Source organism: Peromyscus maniculatus, chromosome X (assembly GCF_049852395.1).
Source record: "Peromyscus maniculatus bairdii isolate BWxNUB_F1_BW_parent chromosome X, HU_Pman_BW_mat_3.1, whole genome shotgun sequence".
NCBI lineage: Eukaryota > Metazoa > Chordata > Mammalia > Rodentia > Cricetidae > Peromyscus > Peromyscus maniculatus.
The window spans coordinates 113,453,461-113,471,947 of record NC_134875.1 but is presented as its reverse complement, the minus strand read 5'-3'; the positions used below and the strand labels follow the sequence as shown (position 1 = coordinate 113,471,947).

The 18,487-nt window shown below is 41.7% G+C and overlaps 1 protein-coding gene across 12 annotated transcripts in view; it reads right to left on the bottom strand.

Moving 5' to 3' along the window:
• Positions 1 to 18,487, bottom strand: part of Scml2 (Scm polycomb group protein like 2) — a 245,418-nt gene that overhangs the window by 109,499 nt on the left and 117,432 nt on the right. For 10 of the 12 annotated variants that reach the window (XM_076562544.1, XM_076562546.1, XM_076562547.1 and 7 more), the window contains one exon: positions 12,428 to 12,511. The exons of 1 other annotated variant lie outside the window; for it this stretch is intronic. In XM_076562544.1, coding sequence (XP_076418659.1) covers positions 12,428 to 12,511 — 84 coding nt within the window. Of the gene's footprint in view, positions 1 to 9,037; positions 9,124 to 12,427; positions 12,512 to 18,487 lie in introns of those variants that run through there. One more of the 12 variants, XM_076562555.1, reaches the window with a different exon arrangement.

The window sequence follows — 18,487 nt, the reverse complement described above, 5'->3', positions numbered from 1 at the left end:
GCACAGTAGCATACTGCCCCCCCACACACACACACAAGAAATAAATATAAAATTTTCTTTCCTCTAAATCATACTATAAAGACAATGTGACTATTGAAACTTCCAGGAAGAACACACAGTCTTTACAACATTGGCATGCTGATTTTAAATTTGAAGAACTGAGAAACTACATCACTTATGAACTTGAAATGATTTTATAGTATGTCTTTTCTAACACAGTATCTTGAAACAAGTAATAAATGTGACTTCTACTATAATAGCACTAACAAGATGTAGATATTTAAATTTAAATATAAATTAATCAGGGTTGAAAGTTAGTTAAGGGGTAGAGCCATATTGGAGACTCTAGGTTCAAACCCTGGTACTAAACACAGAAAATTTAATTAAAATATAATTAAAATTTCAGCAAGGAAATCCAGAAATACTTCTACTGCTCCCACCAGGTCTCTGTGCCTGATCCTCATTAGGCCTATAATGCCAATGCCACTGCAAGGGATAAAGGAAAGCCAGGGTTAGGCCTGGGCTGAACCTTAGGTTCAGCACTCTTTTTTATCAGGGGACTGCAATACCTTAAGAAATGCTTTGTGGTTTATGTCAAGTAAGAGCACAATATATGCATCTTTCCATATTCTTTGAAAATGACTTATAGCAGATATTTTTCAAGCATAGTAAAATTGGAAAGGTTACTAGAAGAGACAAACTAAGGACGAGCAAAGAAGCTGTATTTATACTTGTTTTTGTATAAAGACACCACAAAACTATACCAAAGCAACAAACAGGAAAGTGGATAATTAAGTTATGCCTGTCTTAAAATATGCTTTGAGAATGAGAATACCCAACCAAAAAAAAAAAACAGAAAACAGGAGAAAAAATTCTTAAACATGCAGAAAAATAAATAGAAAAAAACAACCCTGAAGCTAAAGAGGAAAAAGTACTTCTCTTGAAAGTCTAAGTGAGGCCAGAACATTCCAGTAAGTCAGGACTGATGAACAAAATAAATGCAATCCCAGTAAGTGGTGGGACTATTGAACTTCAACATAAGATGATTCGAGATTCCCAAGAATTAAGAAAACCATGTATTTCAGTGATGAGAACTTACTGATTAAAACTTTTTATTATGTAAGTACCATTAAAATTAAAAGGCAAAAATCTAAGAGTAGAAATCTACACTAAAGATTATATTGAAATAGCCATCATAAAACATTTAATACTAAAGAGTTCTGTATTACAAAGCAGTATATAGAAATTTTAAAATAATTTAAAATATCATGTTTCTATTATTACCTGAGCATATTGTAAGTTGAATATCTTTAACTTGAAATCAAAATCTAAAATGTTCCAGTATCCAAAAGCAGTAAAACCATGATGCTTCAAGAAAAATGCATATCATGAAAACCTGTTTCATGCACATTATTAAATTATATAAAATTATTATTACCTATAATAAATATCATAATGAATTCCATGCATAGACTGATCTGATCATTTCATTATGTATATGTTGTTCCAAATACAAACAACTTCTACTCTCAAGCATTAATTACTTGTGAAAATTACTAATTTAGTAAAACAATAAAATCAAAGTAATGTTATTGTTATTCTATAAAAGTATCAAAATAATTTGATAACTCAAAAGCTTGATTCATTGCCCTATTGATTTCCATGAGGACATGTGAAATAAATATAATCATTAAAAAAATATATTCACTTTATCAAACTAGTCTCATTTCAAATGCTATACAGCCAAAACAAACAAGTACCTATTAAATTGGATATGTAAAAGCATTGTACTAGACAAAATTATTCACTATCCTTACTATTCAAAGGATGGACCCATCAAGATTCACTATCAAGGAGCTGCTTCTTACAAAGATAGAATCTCACACTTTAAACTAAACCTAATGAATGAGAATCTTCATTTTTAAAAAGCTGTCAAGGGTTAGGGGTGGGGGAATGAATGAGAAGCATTGGTCTAAATCACTGTTCTTCAGGTTAGCTTATACGCAAGAACTTTCTAACAAAGAGTGTGAGGGGTATATATGCACAAAGACTGCAATCCCAGAAATATGAAGGCAGAATTGCTGGGGGATGTCTTTCTGTATACTGTGAATATATGTTGTTCCCATTGGTTAATAAATAAGCTGCTTTGGCTTATGGCAAGCCAGCTAGAGGCAGGTGGGAAATTGAAGGAGAGAGACCGGAAAAAGAAAGGCAGAGTCTAGAGAGAGACGCCAGCACCCCCAGGAGAAGCAAGATGTGAAAATACTGGTAAGCCACGGCCACATGGTAACTTACAGATAAACAAAAATGGGTTAAGTTATAAGAGCTAGATAACATGAATCCTATCATAGGCCATACAATCTGTAAATAATATAAGCCTTTGTGTGTTTACTTGGGTCTCAGCGGCTGCAGGACCATGGGTGAGAGAGATTTGTCTGGACTGTAGAAGGCCGGGCAGACAGGAGAAACCTGGTTACACCAAATCCAGGAGTTCAAGTCCAGCCTCAGCAGCCTATTAAGACCTCTTCTCAAGGAAACAAACAAGAAAAATAACCTTTAAACATCCCATGGAAAGTGATGAAGGGTTCTCAGAGATGTAGGGGAGGCTCCTCATACTATATTCCATAAGCCAATGTATTAACCTAGTTTTTACTGAACATTTTAACAGCTCTTGAGTGACGTAACCACATATTATTCTACATGGTTTCACCTATGTTTTGAGTCTTGGTCCTCAGAGTAAAGTCATGATTCATTAAGCAATGAAAATGAAGTTTCATATTTTTTTCAGATCCCCACATTTCTTTTCGAAATTATGTTATTTGTTGACAAACCTAATCAATCATGAAATCATAATAAAATCAATCACATAATTTTAATAGCAGCATATAAAAGACCTTCCCTAACAAAAGACTACTCATTTATGAAGAAGTAACAATCCTATAATTGAGATGCAAAGAGTGAATAAAAAATGGAAGTAACAAAATAATAATTAATAAAAAATTTACATGCATGTATTCAGATTCAGAAATCAAGATAGGTGCTGTAGTCTCAGCTATTTAAGTGTTTGAGGAAAAATTATTTCATTATAGACCTAATGATGGCAAGACGTGCAAAGATGACCAGCAACACTAGTGGAAGCCCATGAATTGTGGACTGGTGGCCGTGGAGGCCCCATGGGACTGGACTAGGCCCTCTGGATATGGAAGATGGTCATTTGGCTTGAACTGTTTGGGGGGGGGCACCCAGGCAGGGGATCGGGATCTGTCCCTGGTGCATGGGCAGGCTTCTGGAGTCCGGTGCCTGTGGTGTGACACCTTGGACAGCCTTGGTGCAGTGGGAACGGGCTTGGACCTGCCTAGGCTCAGTGTGCCGGGCTCTGCTGACTCCCCATGGGAGACCTTGATTTGAGGGATGTGGGGTGGCTTGAGAGGGAGGGCTGGGGGTGGGAGAAGGTAGGAGGGGGGATATATAGGTTGTATATAGAGTGAATAGAAAATTTCCTAATAAAGAAAAATGAAAAGAAAAAAAGAAAAGGTACTTTGGAGAAGAAAGGTTTCAGTGGGAGGAAGAGAATGAAAGGGGGGATGGGGTGTGTGAAAATAATCAAACTCCATGGTGTACAAGTATTAAATTGTCAAACACACAGAAAATACCACAAACACCTAATTAGGAAAAGCAAACAACTTGACAAAACTTAAAAGCGACAATATTAAGTGATGATAAGAATACAGATTAACAGAATCTTTTACATATTCTTAATAAAAATGCCAAGAGTCAGTTTAGAACACATCATAGGCCTATGCCACACAGTGTAACAGTCAACTCCTATCTCATCTATATTATTTGTAAATATACCTCTGAGAAACAGTTCCCTGTGCTTGTTATGGTCATGTACATATGCTCAAAGCAGCAGTGTACATCATAATAACCACTGAAAGAATCACAAATCCACAAGTGTTTTTATTAAAATATAAATAGGACATAGCTACCTCTACAGGTAGCTATGAAGGGTCCCATTCACAAACTTTAAGAGCAAGACATAAGAAACTGAAGGAGATCATTCACCTATCAAGAACTAATAGGCTGATACACAAACAACAGGGGGACAGAAAAGCAGAAGGAGTAAATGGGGTTATGAATAAGGAATAAAGTAAAGACAAATTCAGAATAAGAAAACAAAAAATATACGTACTTTAGCAGGAAACATTAGTATGATGCTTTATAAAATAACTTGCATGGAAATAGAAGTTTAAAAATAAGAAAGACTTAAAACTAATGATCCAACTCTCTGTAGACATCAAACAACTCAGAATAAACCTAATAAAGGTAGAAGTAAAAACTCAAAACAAGTAGAACTGTCATGGAAATGAAACACACACACAGGTAGATATCAGAGCGCAGAAAATGGTTATTGGAAAACAAGCACAAATGAGCCCTATCAGATGAGCTTTCCATACACTGGATGTGTGTATGAATCACATGCTAAATCTGCAAACCTGTACAATTCATATGTTAATAAAATACATGAGTGATGTACATATTCAACCAGTTTATTACATATGAAACTTTAAGGCCATGAAATTACAATCAAATTTGCATCAGTATATTTTGATCACAAACCACAATATCCTGGCTATAAACCTTCAACTGTAGGTTTCCAATAAAAGCAAGACTGGTACTTTTAAAAAAAATATATTTTCTTTCAGTGTACTGTGTTCCTCTTAACTTATCTAGCAGCATCCTGAGCTACTCTTACTATACACCAGTGGGAATCATTCCTCCATCATCTACAGACAAGCAAAACTCACAGATATTGCCCAAAGCCACCAATTGCTCCCCAGAAAACAATGTCCTACAGGGAAGGAACCAAAACAGCATATTTCAGAAGGGTCAAGGAGACCTTGTCTCCTATATTGAACTATTAATAGTAAATACCATACTTATGAGACCATATCTAAAATACAACTATAATACACAATGAACTCCTTAAAAATCAGGAAAGTCCAAACAATTAAATACAGTATGAAGGGTAAAAACCCTGCAGGCATTCCAGGAAAGAGGAATAAAAGGCATGAAAAATGAACTTCTAAGAAGAGGATGTATATTGCAGGGTCATGAAACCCACATCTCTAATCCCGGCACTAGGGAAAAGTCAGCAACAGTATCCACGAGTTCAGGCAAATTAGGAAAGATGTCAACTTCTTAGCTACCCATGGAAAAACTCTCAGAAATACAAAATGTTCCACAGTGGGCTTGGTGGTATATTCCTGAAATCATAGTATTCTAGAGGCTGAAGCAGAAGAACAGAGGCTTTCAGGACAGCCAAGGGAACATTAAGAAAATTGCATATAACAAAAGCAGAGACTGTCAAGAGCCAACTGAGGTTCAACATTTATCACCACAAAATGATTCGGCTAATCTGACTGTCTAGGAAGGTACTCTGCTTCACACCCCACCCCTCATTACTCCCTATATTCCTGTTATAAAGCTGACAGCTCTACCAAGTAGACAATTTTCACACTATAACAGGACCTTTTTCATCCACAGATTAGTGCTGTCTATGGAATAGCAGTCCTCCAATGATACAAACTTGAGTATTAAACATATATGTATGTTGAACATGTTAATGATCCCATAATAATCAAGGGCATTCAAATTCCACAAGAGTCACAAGATACTTAAACCCATTAACTGGCAAAACCTAAAGGTCTTACATTATCAACTTCTGGCTATAATCTACATCACAAGAATCCTTTACAGACTGCTTTCTGTGGCAATGATAGACTCTCTTTGGAAAGTAGGGTTATCATACATGATGAAGTGCACTATTACTAAATATGTCCCAAGAAATTGCTACACAAAGTCTAGGGACACTTCATATAGACAGCAGTTATTACACACAATGCCAAGCATCTGAAAAGAAAGACAAATACCCATCAACAGTATATGAAATTGGTCCACATTGAAAAGACAAGCATGATATAAAGCACTGTACATTCATGGAATGATAAATTATAATAGCACACACCAATTGGATACGATAGAAATAAAAATAATAGCTGGTTATCTAACACACAATTTAATGTCCATTCTTAAAGTTAAATACCACTAAATTAAAAGTGGCTTTTTGACAAAGCATTATGCAGGACTATAAAGCCTCCTTCTTGGGAGGCAAAGGCAACAGGATTACGAGATGAAGAACTGTGTCAGCTAGAGAGACATTTGAAGCCTCAACTGGGAAATTTAAAAAAAAGACCCTGATTCAAAATAACATAGGAGTAATAAAACTGTTACGATAACAAGCTGGAAGGAATATTTGTGATACATAAAAGCAACTATAGACCTGTCAAAACTCTGTGGGCCAATGACGTAAAAGGATTTGGTACCAAAAGTGATGGCCAGAATTCAATACTAAAACCTACATAGTGGACAGAAACAAATAACTCCAGGAAGCTGTAATCTTAAATGTATATGGGGCCCATAACACACACAAAAAAAAAAGAAAAAAGAAACACTAAAATTGTTCACACACACACATAACTTAAATTCAAAATCAAGAGATTAATCATAAAAGAGCATGGGATCTCAAACCAAGAGCACAATCACATGTACACAACTTGAATATTGTGAAACACTTAAAATTCATCACTACAAAGTGCTAAACATAAGAATATAGTTTAACAAAAATCATATTTTGCTCTAAGTAGAAAATAATGACAAATGATAAAACTTGATTAACAGAGTATCAACAACAGCAAACTGTGGTGACATACAATCCAATAACTCAATTCCAAAAATGTGTTCTAGGAATGAGTACTTCTGTGTGCAATTACAGCCCAAGCAATAAACATAGGTTAAAGTCTGAGAACATCACAAAAACCTATGAACAAGACAGTGGACAAATGTATTGCATGAGGGAGAATGCATTGTAAGGGGATAAAAAGAAAGGGGTCAGCAAGAATTCAGAAAGAAAACAACAGAACAATGAAGAGGGGAACGTGGAAAAAAGAGAAAAAGGTTTGGAAAGGGAAAAGAGGACAGGATAAGGCAATGAGGATTGAGAAAGAAGGAAACATTAAATGGGTTAATAAGGGGGTATTGTGGTTAAAGAACTACAGTGAGAGCACACAAAGAAAAAAATGGGTTGAAAAGAAATTGAGAAATGGAAGAAACTAAAGAAAAGTTGTAAGAAACTGAGCCAAGGAGAAAGAAAGGACAGTCAGAGAGGAAGAGGGTGAGGAAGCAAAGGGTAAGAGACAGAAAGGAAAAGAAAGAGGCAGACAGAAGAGAGAGAGAGAGAGAGAGAGAGAGAGAGAGAGAATGAACACAAAACTAAGAGATTCATCATTCATGATGATGGCCTCTCAAGACAACACCAAAATCTAAGGCTATGTGAAGTCTATACACTGAAACACTTTACACCTGGCACTACCCAGTGATGGACATAAGAAAACAGATCAAACTAATCCTTTACGTATTGTTCTAAGTGGAAACTGACAGACTATTAACACCTTTTCCCCCAGATTGGGCAACTGCAACAGGTATATACTCCCTGCCACAAAACTTCCACCCCAAAAAATAGACGCATTAAAAAACAGAAATCTAAGGACAGGGACAAAGGTGGAGAAAATCAGAGGTTAAAAGGAAAAGGAAAGTGAGAAAGGAGCTGCAAAGGGACTGGAAGGGGAGAGGGAAGATGGAAATGGAGACATGAATCAGAAAGGTAGGAGAGTATAGGAAAGAGGAAATGGTCTGGGGAAGCAGAGAAGAACTCAGAAAGTGGGGACTGAACCTAAAAAACAACAGGGGGTCAGAAGAGAGAGAGCAAAAGGAAAGGGGAAAGAGAACTAAAGAGGACAGGGGACACAGGGTTGCAAAGGACTAAGTGTTAGGACAGGAAAAAATTTAAAAGAGAACGGGTTGGGAATGGGTAGAAATGGCAGACGAGAGAAAGAAATTTTAAAGGGTTACAAAGAAGAAAGAGCACAGAGGAGAAAATGGTACAGAAAGGAGTTGGAGAACTGGAGCAAAGGGAAAGGAATGGAAAAGGAGAAGAGGTAGGAAATGCATGGGAAGGAGCCAGGTCATGGGAACAGGGAAACGAACCTGGAAAGGCAAAAGTGGTGATGGTTGGGGAAAAGAGGACAGGGGTGGGGCACGTGGACAGGGGTTAGGGGTTTCACAACGGAGGGTGTGGTGGAAAAGAGAGGGGACAGAACAGAAGGGACCAGGTAAAAGGGTTCTAAAGAGGTGCAGGATGAAAAAGTTAGAAATGGGTATTGTTAAGTGGAGAAAGAAAGATGGACAACAGACTAGGGGTTGTCAGGAGAAAGCAGGGGAGAGGGGGAAGGAGGGGCACACAGGGAGAGAGGAGAAAGGGTTGGGCAGGGAGAAAGCACATTGGAGGCAGATAAATGGGAGGGAGTGGACCATAATGACACAGGGGACAGAGGAAGCCCTGGGAAGGAGGGGAGCTTGGAATTAGCTATAGTGGAAGGGAGGGGTGAAAGGCGTGAGGAAGGGGTTGGAAAGAGAGGAAAGGGGAAAGGAGGTTGGATAGGAGAAAGGAGGTAAAGAAGTCCCTCCCGAAACGTCCCACCAATCAGCAAAGACGTTTAAAAACTGCCTGGACTGAGTCTACTGGGTTGATCTCAGTCCTCAGGGGAGCCGTTGCCATGGACGTGGTGGGAATGGGGGGTAAGGTCGGGGGAAAGGGAGGGAGACGGGAGGGGGAGAACAAGGGAATCCGTGGCTGATATGTAGAAATGAATGGTATTGTAAAAGAAAAAAAAAATAATAATATATTCATAGAAAAAAAAACTACCGCGAACGGAAAGAATGGGGCTAAACCACTCAAATCTGTAAGAAAAATCGACTGGGGAAGGCACCCCACCGAATGCAACCCCTGGGTCTAACGGAAAAGGAAAGGACTCGAACGTTCCAGAACGCCCTCAACGGGCCACGCTTAAGTGAGACGACGCCTGAGGAGAAACGGGGGCCTTGGGGTGGAGGAACCCCGAGAAACAAGTCTACTCACTGCCATGGTGAGCAGAGGGCTCCACTGGGCCGATGTCAGCACTCGGCATCCAAGGAGAGGGCCCACAACTCTGAGAAAGGCCACAAGCCGGCCGCGAAAGCCCCGAAAAGGCCTCAGCGCCTAGGCGCCACAGATGCCGGCCCCACGGCCCACACTGTCCACCAGACACCAGGGCATTCTGGGAACCGGAAGTGAGCAACCTTCTACAGCGCCCCCTACTGGAAGGGCGGCACAGACAGCCTGCGGCCCGGGGCCACGGCCTGCTTTGCAGAAGCTGGCCCCTCCAGCTTACTATGGAGAGGGAAATGGAGGAGGAGTTGGATCTCAGCCCCAATACTCACCTGACTTTCGGGTAGCAGGGATCCTACAAGAACTCACACAGGATTTATAACTGAGCCATGAGTGCAAAGCACAGAAGAGTGCTTTAACGGAGACTGCACGGGAAGGAATTGCCCTATCTCTTCTCCTGGGGCTTTTCTAGGAGGATCACCCTACTTCCCAGGGGCCTTTAACATAGGGAAAGGGCTGTGATGGGGGGGCGCTTGTCTAGGAAAAGAAAGTATTTGCAAAGAGGCAGGAAGAAAAAGGGGTACTTTGCAAAAGTGGGGGTAAGTCTCAGGGGGAGGTGTTCGTGGCTACAGGGGAGAGGGCGCGGAGAGGAAAAGGTCGAGAAAGGGATAAAGGTATGGAAAGTGGAGAAATCTCTGAACAGGGAAGAAGAGGCTTAGGAAGGCACAAAGGGTGGGAACTTGGAAAAGCATGGGGGAAGGGGAAAAGGGGAAGGGATAGGGATCAGAGAAGAGGCACAAAAGGAAGAAGAGGGCTTGGGAATGGGAAAGAGGTGGCAGGGAGTAAAAGGGTGGGAAATGAGGAAAGGACTGTGTAAGGAGAAATGGGAGCGATTTTTAAAATGGAAATCTGGCCAGGATGCCAGCACAGGACTTTAATCCCAGGTCTCCTGGAGCAGAAATAGGAGATTCTCTTAACTCCAGACCACCCTGGTCTACACAACGAAATCCATGTAAGAGAAGCAGGTGGACAGGACCTATATCTATGGCACACAAAAATAATAATAATCGTAATAATCACGGCAGTGAAAATAATAACATCAATATCATTTACAACAACAACAACAACATAGCGGAAGACCACTGCAGGCCAAAAAGGCAAAGAGGGTTTAGAAAGGGGAATAGAGGTGTATGAAGGTTCTCCTGCCTTGAAATGGGAAAATGGTTTAGAGTTCTGTACATGGGAAGAGAGAAATACAATGACAATCGGGGGTGGGGGTGTGGGGGGCTAAAAACTGGTGAAGGAAAGAAAGGACCTGGGTTTACAATAGAGAGAGGCAGCAGGGAATGGGGAAATGGGTGTAATGGTGGAAGGGAAAAAGCAGAATGGCCAGAAGTCTTGGGGGACGAAAAAGGGGAAGGGAGGAGTTACAAGAAGAGGAGGAGGGGAGGAGAGGCAGGGCAAAAAGACACAGGAGTTGGACAAGGCAATAGGCAAAAAGAAAGGATGGGAAGGGGATGCAGAAGAGGAGGGGAAGGAAAGACAATGTGGAGGAGCAAAGGTTACAGAAGGAAAAGACAAAAGACACTGAAAACACAAAATCAGGAGAGAAATTCAAACCCTGCTGGCCAATGCCACACAGCCAGCCCTTGGGAGGCAGCCATCAGGAGGGAAAACGGAAAGACATCAATTCTGGACAGACAGGACGAATGAGCCAATGAACATCTGAAGGAACCAACCAATGAAGGACACACAATGGCTGTCACCGGGACAAGGGGGATCAGGAAGCGTACTAAGCTGTGAAAATAACTTAAAAGGAGGAGATACACACCTACGACACTGTCAAAGAAGCAGATATTCAAAATAATCGCCTACAATAAGCTCTCCAATCGGCAAAACTGAATAGTCGGACAGCCCTAAGAGTTGACAAGGATGCAGACCAACAGATTCTTTTGCATGACTTCTCTGGTAAAAACTGAACCTCCTTTAGAGTACATTTAGCCCTAAGCTACACAGGGACAGTCAGTCACTCGTAGATTCAGCTCTCAGACACGGTCACATGGGATTTCTACGGTCAGGTGCCTCTTCTCAAGGCAGCAAGAGACAGAAATAACAAATCTCTACAAGTTACCACAAATCCACCTCACAAAAGGGTTTTTTACAATCTAAGTAGACACGCGTTCTCGGGATAGAATCTTTATTAAGGCTGTTTCTCAACATGAATAATTTACAGACAGGAGACCAACTAACGATAATTCTGTACAGGTTCACATGATCTAAATGCATGTGAATGCAAGAATCTAAAACAGCAATCTCTCATTTCTTCAAAGACACCATCTCACTACAAGGAGGAATGGATATGATCTGGGGCTGGCCAGGTAGACCTGTACTCCAGCCAGCTGTTTGAGAGTTGGAGGAGAGCACATCTATACTTCCAAACCTACCTAGTGACATAACAGTCATAAAGCTGGCCTAGGGCACAGCCGAGAATACGTTTCAATGTCCAAAGTGGAAGGATGGAAAAGGATTCTGATTCTCCTCACAAAAAATTCCCAAAAACCCAGGACTAGGTTGAAGGATTTTAAGGGCTAGGTCTCTCTGCAGATTTCCCTGGGGCCCTGATGGATGAAAAAATTAACTTAGTTTCTTGTCTACAAACAGCTAATTGCTATAAGGGTAAGAGCCTTTTTTGGTGTTTTCAATCCTGTAATATACATACATATGTATGTATATATAGAAAATATACATATATTAATGATATATACATATATCTTATGCATACATGTGTGTATATGTTTATATGTACATATAGATTCACTGTCCTTGTCCTCTGAGGCATCCTGAAGCAAGAAAAATTTAAGACCTTAAGCTGCATCCTTACCCCCAGTCTCTTTCCTCGCTGTGGTTTAGAATTTTGATTTTTTTACTGTGTACTCCTGTTTGTTATCGATTATAATGACCAGATTTCTGAGGGTACGAGATGACAATCAAATCATATTCATACTGTTGGTCTGGACAATCTTGTGTCTACAGAGACAGCACAAAACCCATCAATATGAAACTCATTTGACCATGTCATTAAATATTTTCTCTTTATAGTCTCAACTATACGACGTTCCCATGTCTTTAAAGTTACTGAAAGGTGTGCAAGGAAGCCGAGGCAGGCAGATTTCTCAAATGAAAGCAAAGACTCTAAGTGCTTCAGCAATACACCACAAGAACCTGTCCACAACAGCAAAAGCAGCACGTGAGGGAAGAGAAAGAGCTCCTTAGAATCCTCCTAACCTACGGTATTTTACTCCCAAGTCCTCTGCCTCTTCCTCCAGGCAGTCCCTATGGCCTGCCTTCTCTTATTTTTGTCAATATCACGGCCATACTTACTCCTCCTCCTCCTCCGGAAATCTGGGGTCGATGTTCAGGAATCAGTTGTCCTAGATCAGCAGGTGGTTCTCCAGTGACAGGTTGCTGAGAAAGAGATGACCAGGGGATGAGAAGTTAGAGAAGATAGGAAAGCCTGGGATCAGGCATGCTTACACAAGCTGACTGCCGATGGAAGCAAGCACCAGGTCATTAGGAAACGCTGCATCCTATATACAGGTTTCACAAAAGGAAAAAGGGGACAGGGTCAGAAAAAAAAATCTCATACAAGGGGACCAAGTCAGCAGGATGTCAATCAAGCAACGATGCAAAAACGTTAACATACAGCAGCTCCAGTGAGAACAAAACTGAGCAGACAGAGGCCATAGGAATGATAAGCACAGCCTGTCCAGGTGTCTCAGGATCCTGGGGTCTCAGGATCCCAAGATACCGCCCCCAGGAGGGATTCACTCCAGGCCTTTACTGGCCTTGTGAAGCATGTTCCTGGATTTACACCAGGAATTAAGTTCCTTCTCCACACATCTGTGCCTCAGAGGAAGCCCCAGAGAAGTCAGGGAACAACATGATCTTAAGACTAAACATCTAATAAAATGCAACAGAAATATTCATAAAGGGCCTGAAATCCAGGAGTTCAAGAGGCAAAGGAGGCAGAGCCCAGAGTTGAAAGGTTGGCCATCTCTGGAGCACAATGAAATGGATGGATGTCCAGGCATACATACATCCATCCTTAGGCACGTTTTAAGCATCCAGAGAAGGCATGAGATAGTTGCTGTGAACGACCACACTCTCAAAACACCTTCTTTGTAGTAGACATTGACACAGGTCTAAAACAAAATGACACTGGATAAAACATGAGAAGTAGAAACAAAAATGAAGTTCCCATTAATCCATGCCATCTAAACTGAGCACAAACCATAAATCTGGGGATGTCAAAGGATGCTGTATCCCAGAAATAGGGAAGGCTGATGAAGGAAGATGCGTTAAGCCCAGGAATTTAAGGCCTGATCTGGGAAACCTCAAGAGACCTGCTCTCAAGGACAAATAAAGGGCCATAGTATTCAGGTCACACAGGGAGCTATGAAGGGCCTCACACTCTAGAGGCACTCCTTATCCAAAATCCAACCACCTGAACTATTCTCTCATCCCCTGACCATTTCCCCAGAGTTCTGCACAATCCTATGTCTTTGCACCGTCTTCTCTACTTCTTAAGCCCTGACTTTCTTGGAAACAGGACAAGTTCTTTCAGGATAATAAAGGGGATATCTGTTTCTATTTTCAAGAGGAAAACTCCTGCTTCCACGGTGTATTCATTTACAAACCTAACCAATCATTAGACATAGGTAACACACACTCACAGGTTTTAAGACCAAGGCATACCAAAACCCTGACAAACACCACTCTCCTACCCAAAACTAATAGGCTGATACACAGAAGACAGCAAAACAGGAAGAAAAGAAAGGAAAGAAGATTTCCGAATAAGAAGTCAAGATATAGGTAGGTAAGCAGGTACCACTGGCATGATTCTTTACAACATCACTTGTGTGGCCAAAGATGTCTAGGAAATAAGAAAGGCCTCGAACGAATGAGCCAACTCTCTGTCAAAATCACAAAACACAGACAGAACAAACGCAGGAAGACAAGGACAACTCAGAATGAGACTGTCAAAGAAACGAAGAGCTCACACCAGACACCAACAGTAGACAGAGTAAAACCTGACTCTTGTCCTCCAGACCTCCCTGACAAAGGACTAAACTTAAACATCTGTAGAGCAAGGCTTCCGACCCCACAGGTGGAAGTTTCAGCATGTCGTTTAAGGTATACTATGGTAGAGAGAAAAAAAGCACGAGAACAGAATTGATTGTCATGGCACATGCGGGCTCCCGAAAGCTGTTGGGTCCCTGTTTTAAGATCAGGGCCTGGAGATGGCGAGGGGAAATGGCCACACAGCCTAGTGAGTGCTCTTTCAGGGCATCAGTTTAGCCTTATTCAAAGTACCACCTAGGGAGACAACCTGTCAACTGACTGCCCCCAGGCACCAAGAGGCAGGGGGACACACAAAGACCTCCAGCAGACCTAGGCTTGGCTACAGGCTCATTCACAGGGGACACAGAACACATCATGGAAGAGATCCATTCCTTTCCTTCTGGACACCAGAGCCACTAACCTGGGACTAGGAGTTTGGGGGTCTCACCTCTCCTTGTTTGCCTATGGTCGGGGTAGGGAGGACAGCCTTACCTACCTCACCAGATTTAATTGTACTTTCAGTGTTACTTAATGAGAAAGATTTTACAGCTAAGGTAGGAACTTTCATTCCATGTGTCTCACTCCAGACCTGTTAGCAGTGCTTCTCATCCTCATACACACAGACAGGGCCCTGATCTCTGCCTTGTCCCTAGTTCCAAAGGCCTAATAATGAAAACAGGGGCCTTAAATAATCTGTCTCTGATAAAGCTGAAATAAGTACTCATGCAGCACAAGCTTTTCTCTTCCCAGTTCCCTCTTCTAATTCACCCCTCAGCTAATGGCTGCATCAGAACACCACAGAACTGGAGTCCAGGGATCATCAAGCAAGAATCTATAACAGCTAAAAGGTATTTAAACACCCAGACCCAAAAGTGTCTGGGTTCTACAAACCAGACTTTAATATAATCATCTATTAATGTTAAATGCTCACAACAATTGATCTCCTGTTTCTCCTGGATGCTAAATTAGTGAACAGGTCCCTTAAATAATCTGTCTCTGATAAATCTTAAAAACGTGTTCCAATCTCTCCGTCTCTCTCATGAACACTAACCAACATAAGCAGAGTACTAAACACTACCATGGTCACTAATTTGCTGTGGGATGGTCTGTATGTCAAATTGCTCTGATTGGTCAATAAATAAAACACTGATTGGCCAGTGGCCAGGCAGGAAGTAGGTGGGACAAGGAGAGAGGAGAATTCTGCGAAGCGGAAGACTGAGGCAGAGAGACACTGCAAGCCGCAGTCATGACCAGCAGCATGTGAAGACACCAGTAAGCCACCAGCCACCTGGCAAGGTATAGATTTAAGGAAATGGATTAATTTAAGCTATAAGAACAGTTAGCAAGACGCCTGCATGGCCATACAGTTTGTAAGTAATATAAGTCTCTGTGTTTACTTGGTTGGGTCTGAGCGGCTGTGGAACTGGCTGGTGACAAAGATTTGTCCTGACTGTGGGCAAAGCAGGAAAACTCTAGCTACACTAATTTTCTCATGGCTGCTCCTTAACATGTTCAAAATTTCTCCCAAGCCCCAGAAACTAACTGAAATCCATCTGGACAGGTCGGATCTACTTCAGGCTTTCTCTGTCTCACCAGCAGCCATCCTGTCAGACACAAAAGCAGCCAGGGTGCCAAGCCAAGAGGGATGGCCACCTCCAGAGCAGCAGGACAGCCCACCATGCCAGAACACCTGTCCAACTATAAAAAACCCCATCCCTACAAGCCCCAAAGAGCCAGTCAGTGCTGACCATGTCGGGTGGAAGCAGTTTTTCTGTGAAAAACAACGCCCCTATTCCTATTCACTTGCTGTTTAGAATAAGCCAAAAGTCTAGAATGTTAGGATCCTGCCCTCACTATGGAACATGCACAGCTTGGGGTCTTGCATCTTACGTCATCAGAGGGTGCTGGGCATTATGTACCCGCCTTAAAAAGTCAGACAGGAAGCCCCAACGTGTGTCCCTCTGTCTCCCTCGGTCTCTCTGTCTCTCTCTGTCCCCTATGCTCTCTCTGCTCTGTTCCTGCCAACGTTCATTCTCTCCAGGCCTGGATATATTTCCTCCTATCGCATCCTTGCTTCTAAGAAAGCTCCTTATAATTCTGGTAGTCGTGGCCATGGCCTGTGACTTCTCCACTGGTAACCAGCGCCACCAACCATCACCATTTACCTTTCAAGATCCACACCTACAATCCCACTACTAGGGAGGAAGCAGAAGTTGTTATCATGTTGTACCTCAGGTCAGCAGAGCACAGGTACCAGTTTCCAGGTCATACTCTCTTAGAAAAGCAAAAAGGCCATTTCAAATCCAAGCACTCAGGAGGAAGAGGCATGGGGATATCTCTCAGTTCCAGACCAGCCTGGATTACAAAGAAAGCTCGAGAATAACCGAAACTGTGACACTAAGAATCCCTACTGCGTAAATAAAAAAATCTAAAAATATTTTCTAGAGTGGACAGGATACAACACTCCTGACATCACAGCATTGTAGACACAGTGACAAGAGTATCCAGATTCTCAGTCCACCCAAGGACACAATAAGACAATCAATGTCACATTTAAGCAATTTGAAGCCTTATCTGGGTAATTTAGAAAGACCTTGGTTCAAAATTAACACGTTAAAAAAAACAGGACCTCTGGAGAAATGGCTCAGCGGTTAAGAGCACAGGCTGCTCTTCCAGAGGACCCGGGTTCAGTTCCCAGCACCCACATGGTGGCTCACAACTGTAACTCCAGTCCTAAGGGATTCCAGTCCCACATCTGGCCTCCAAGGGCACTGCACACATGCGGTGCACAGACATACATGCAGACACAATAACATACACAAAAAATAAAAAAAAAAAAAAACTTTAAAAAAGGGGCTGGAGAGATGGCTCAGAGGTTAAGGACACTGGCTGTTCTTCCAGAGGTCCTGAGTTCAATTCCCAGCAACCACATGGTGGCTCACAACCATCTGTAATGAGATCTGGTGCCCTCTTCTGGCCTTCGGGGATACATGCAGACAGAACACTGTATACATAATAAATAAATAAATCTTTAAAAAAAAAAAAAAAAAAAAAAAAAAAAAAAAAAAAACAGGACCTTAACTCAGACGAGCATGTAAGAGTAACTGTACTCCTTAGAAGAAACTATAAACCTATCTAAAAGAATGAAAACCTCAAGTGGGCAATTGCATAAAGGTGCTTGGTATAAAACAAGGCAAATAGGTTCAAACCTAAACCATACATTGTGGATTGAAAGAACCAGCTCCAGAAAGCTGTTCTTGTGAATCTATTGCTGCAGTGACTACAAGTGATTACATTCCAAGGGACACAGACCTGTATGGGCAACCAAAAATTCACATGTTCTCACATGTACAAAAAATATGAAAGCACGCACGCAAGCATGCAGGCACGGCATGAGAGTGAGAGAGTGAGAGGGAGGGAGGGAGGGAGGGAGGGACGGAGGGAGGGAGTGGGCAGATGGAGGGAATGAATACAAAACTAAGAGATTCATCATTCATGAGGATGGCCTCTCAAGACAACACCACAATCTAAGGCTATGTGAAATCTATACACTGAAACACTTTCCATCTGGCACTACCCAGTGATGGACATAAGAACACACATCAATTTAATCCTTTACATATTGTTCAAAGTGGAAACTGACAGACTATTAACACCTTTTCCCCCCAGATTTGTCAATTGCAACTGGTGTATACTCCCTGCCACACGACTTCAACCCCCAAAGTAGACCCATACAAAAACAGAACTCTAAGGACAGGGACAAATGTGGAGAAAATCAGAGGTTAAAAGGAAAAGAAAAGTGAGAAAGGAGATGCAAAGGGACTGGAAGGGGAGAGGGAAGATGGAAATGGAGACATGATTCAGAAAGGAAGGAAAGCATAGGAAAGAGGAAATGGTCTGGGGAAGCAGAGAAGAACTGAGAAAGTGGGGACGGTACCTAAAAAAGAACAGGGGTTCAGAAGAGAGAGAGCAATAGGAAAGGGGAAAGAGAACTAAAGAGGACAGGGAAAACAGGGTTGCAAAGGACTAAGTGTTAGGACAGGAAAAAATTTAAAAGAGAACGGGTTGGGAAAGGGTAGAAATAGCAGACGAGAGAAAGAAATTTTAAAGGGTTGCAAAGAAGAAAGAGCACAGAAGAGCAAATGGTACAGAAAGGAGTTGGAGAACTGGAGCAAAGGGAAAGGAATGGAAAAGGAGAAGAGGTAGGAAATGCATGGGAAGGAGCCAGGTCATGGGAACAGGGAAACGAACCTGGAAAGGCAAAAGTGGTGATGGTTGGGGAAAAGAGGACAGGGGTGGGGCACGTGGACAGGGGTTAGG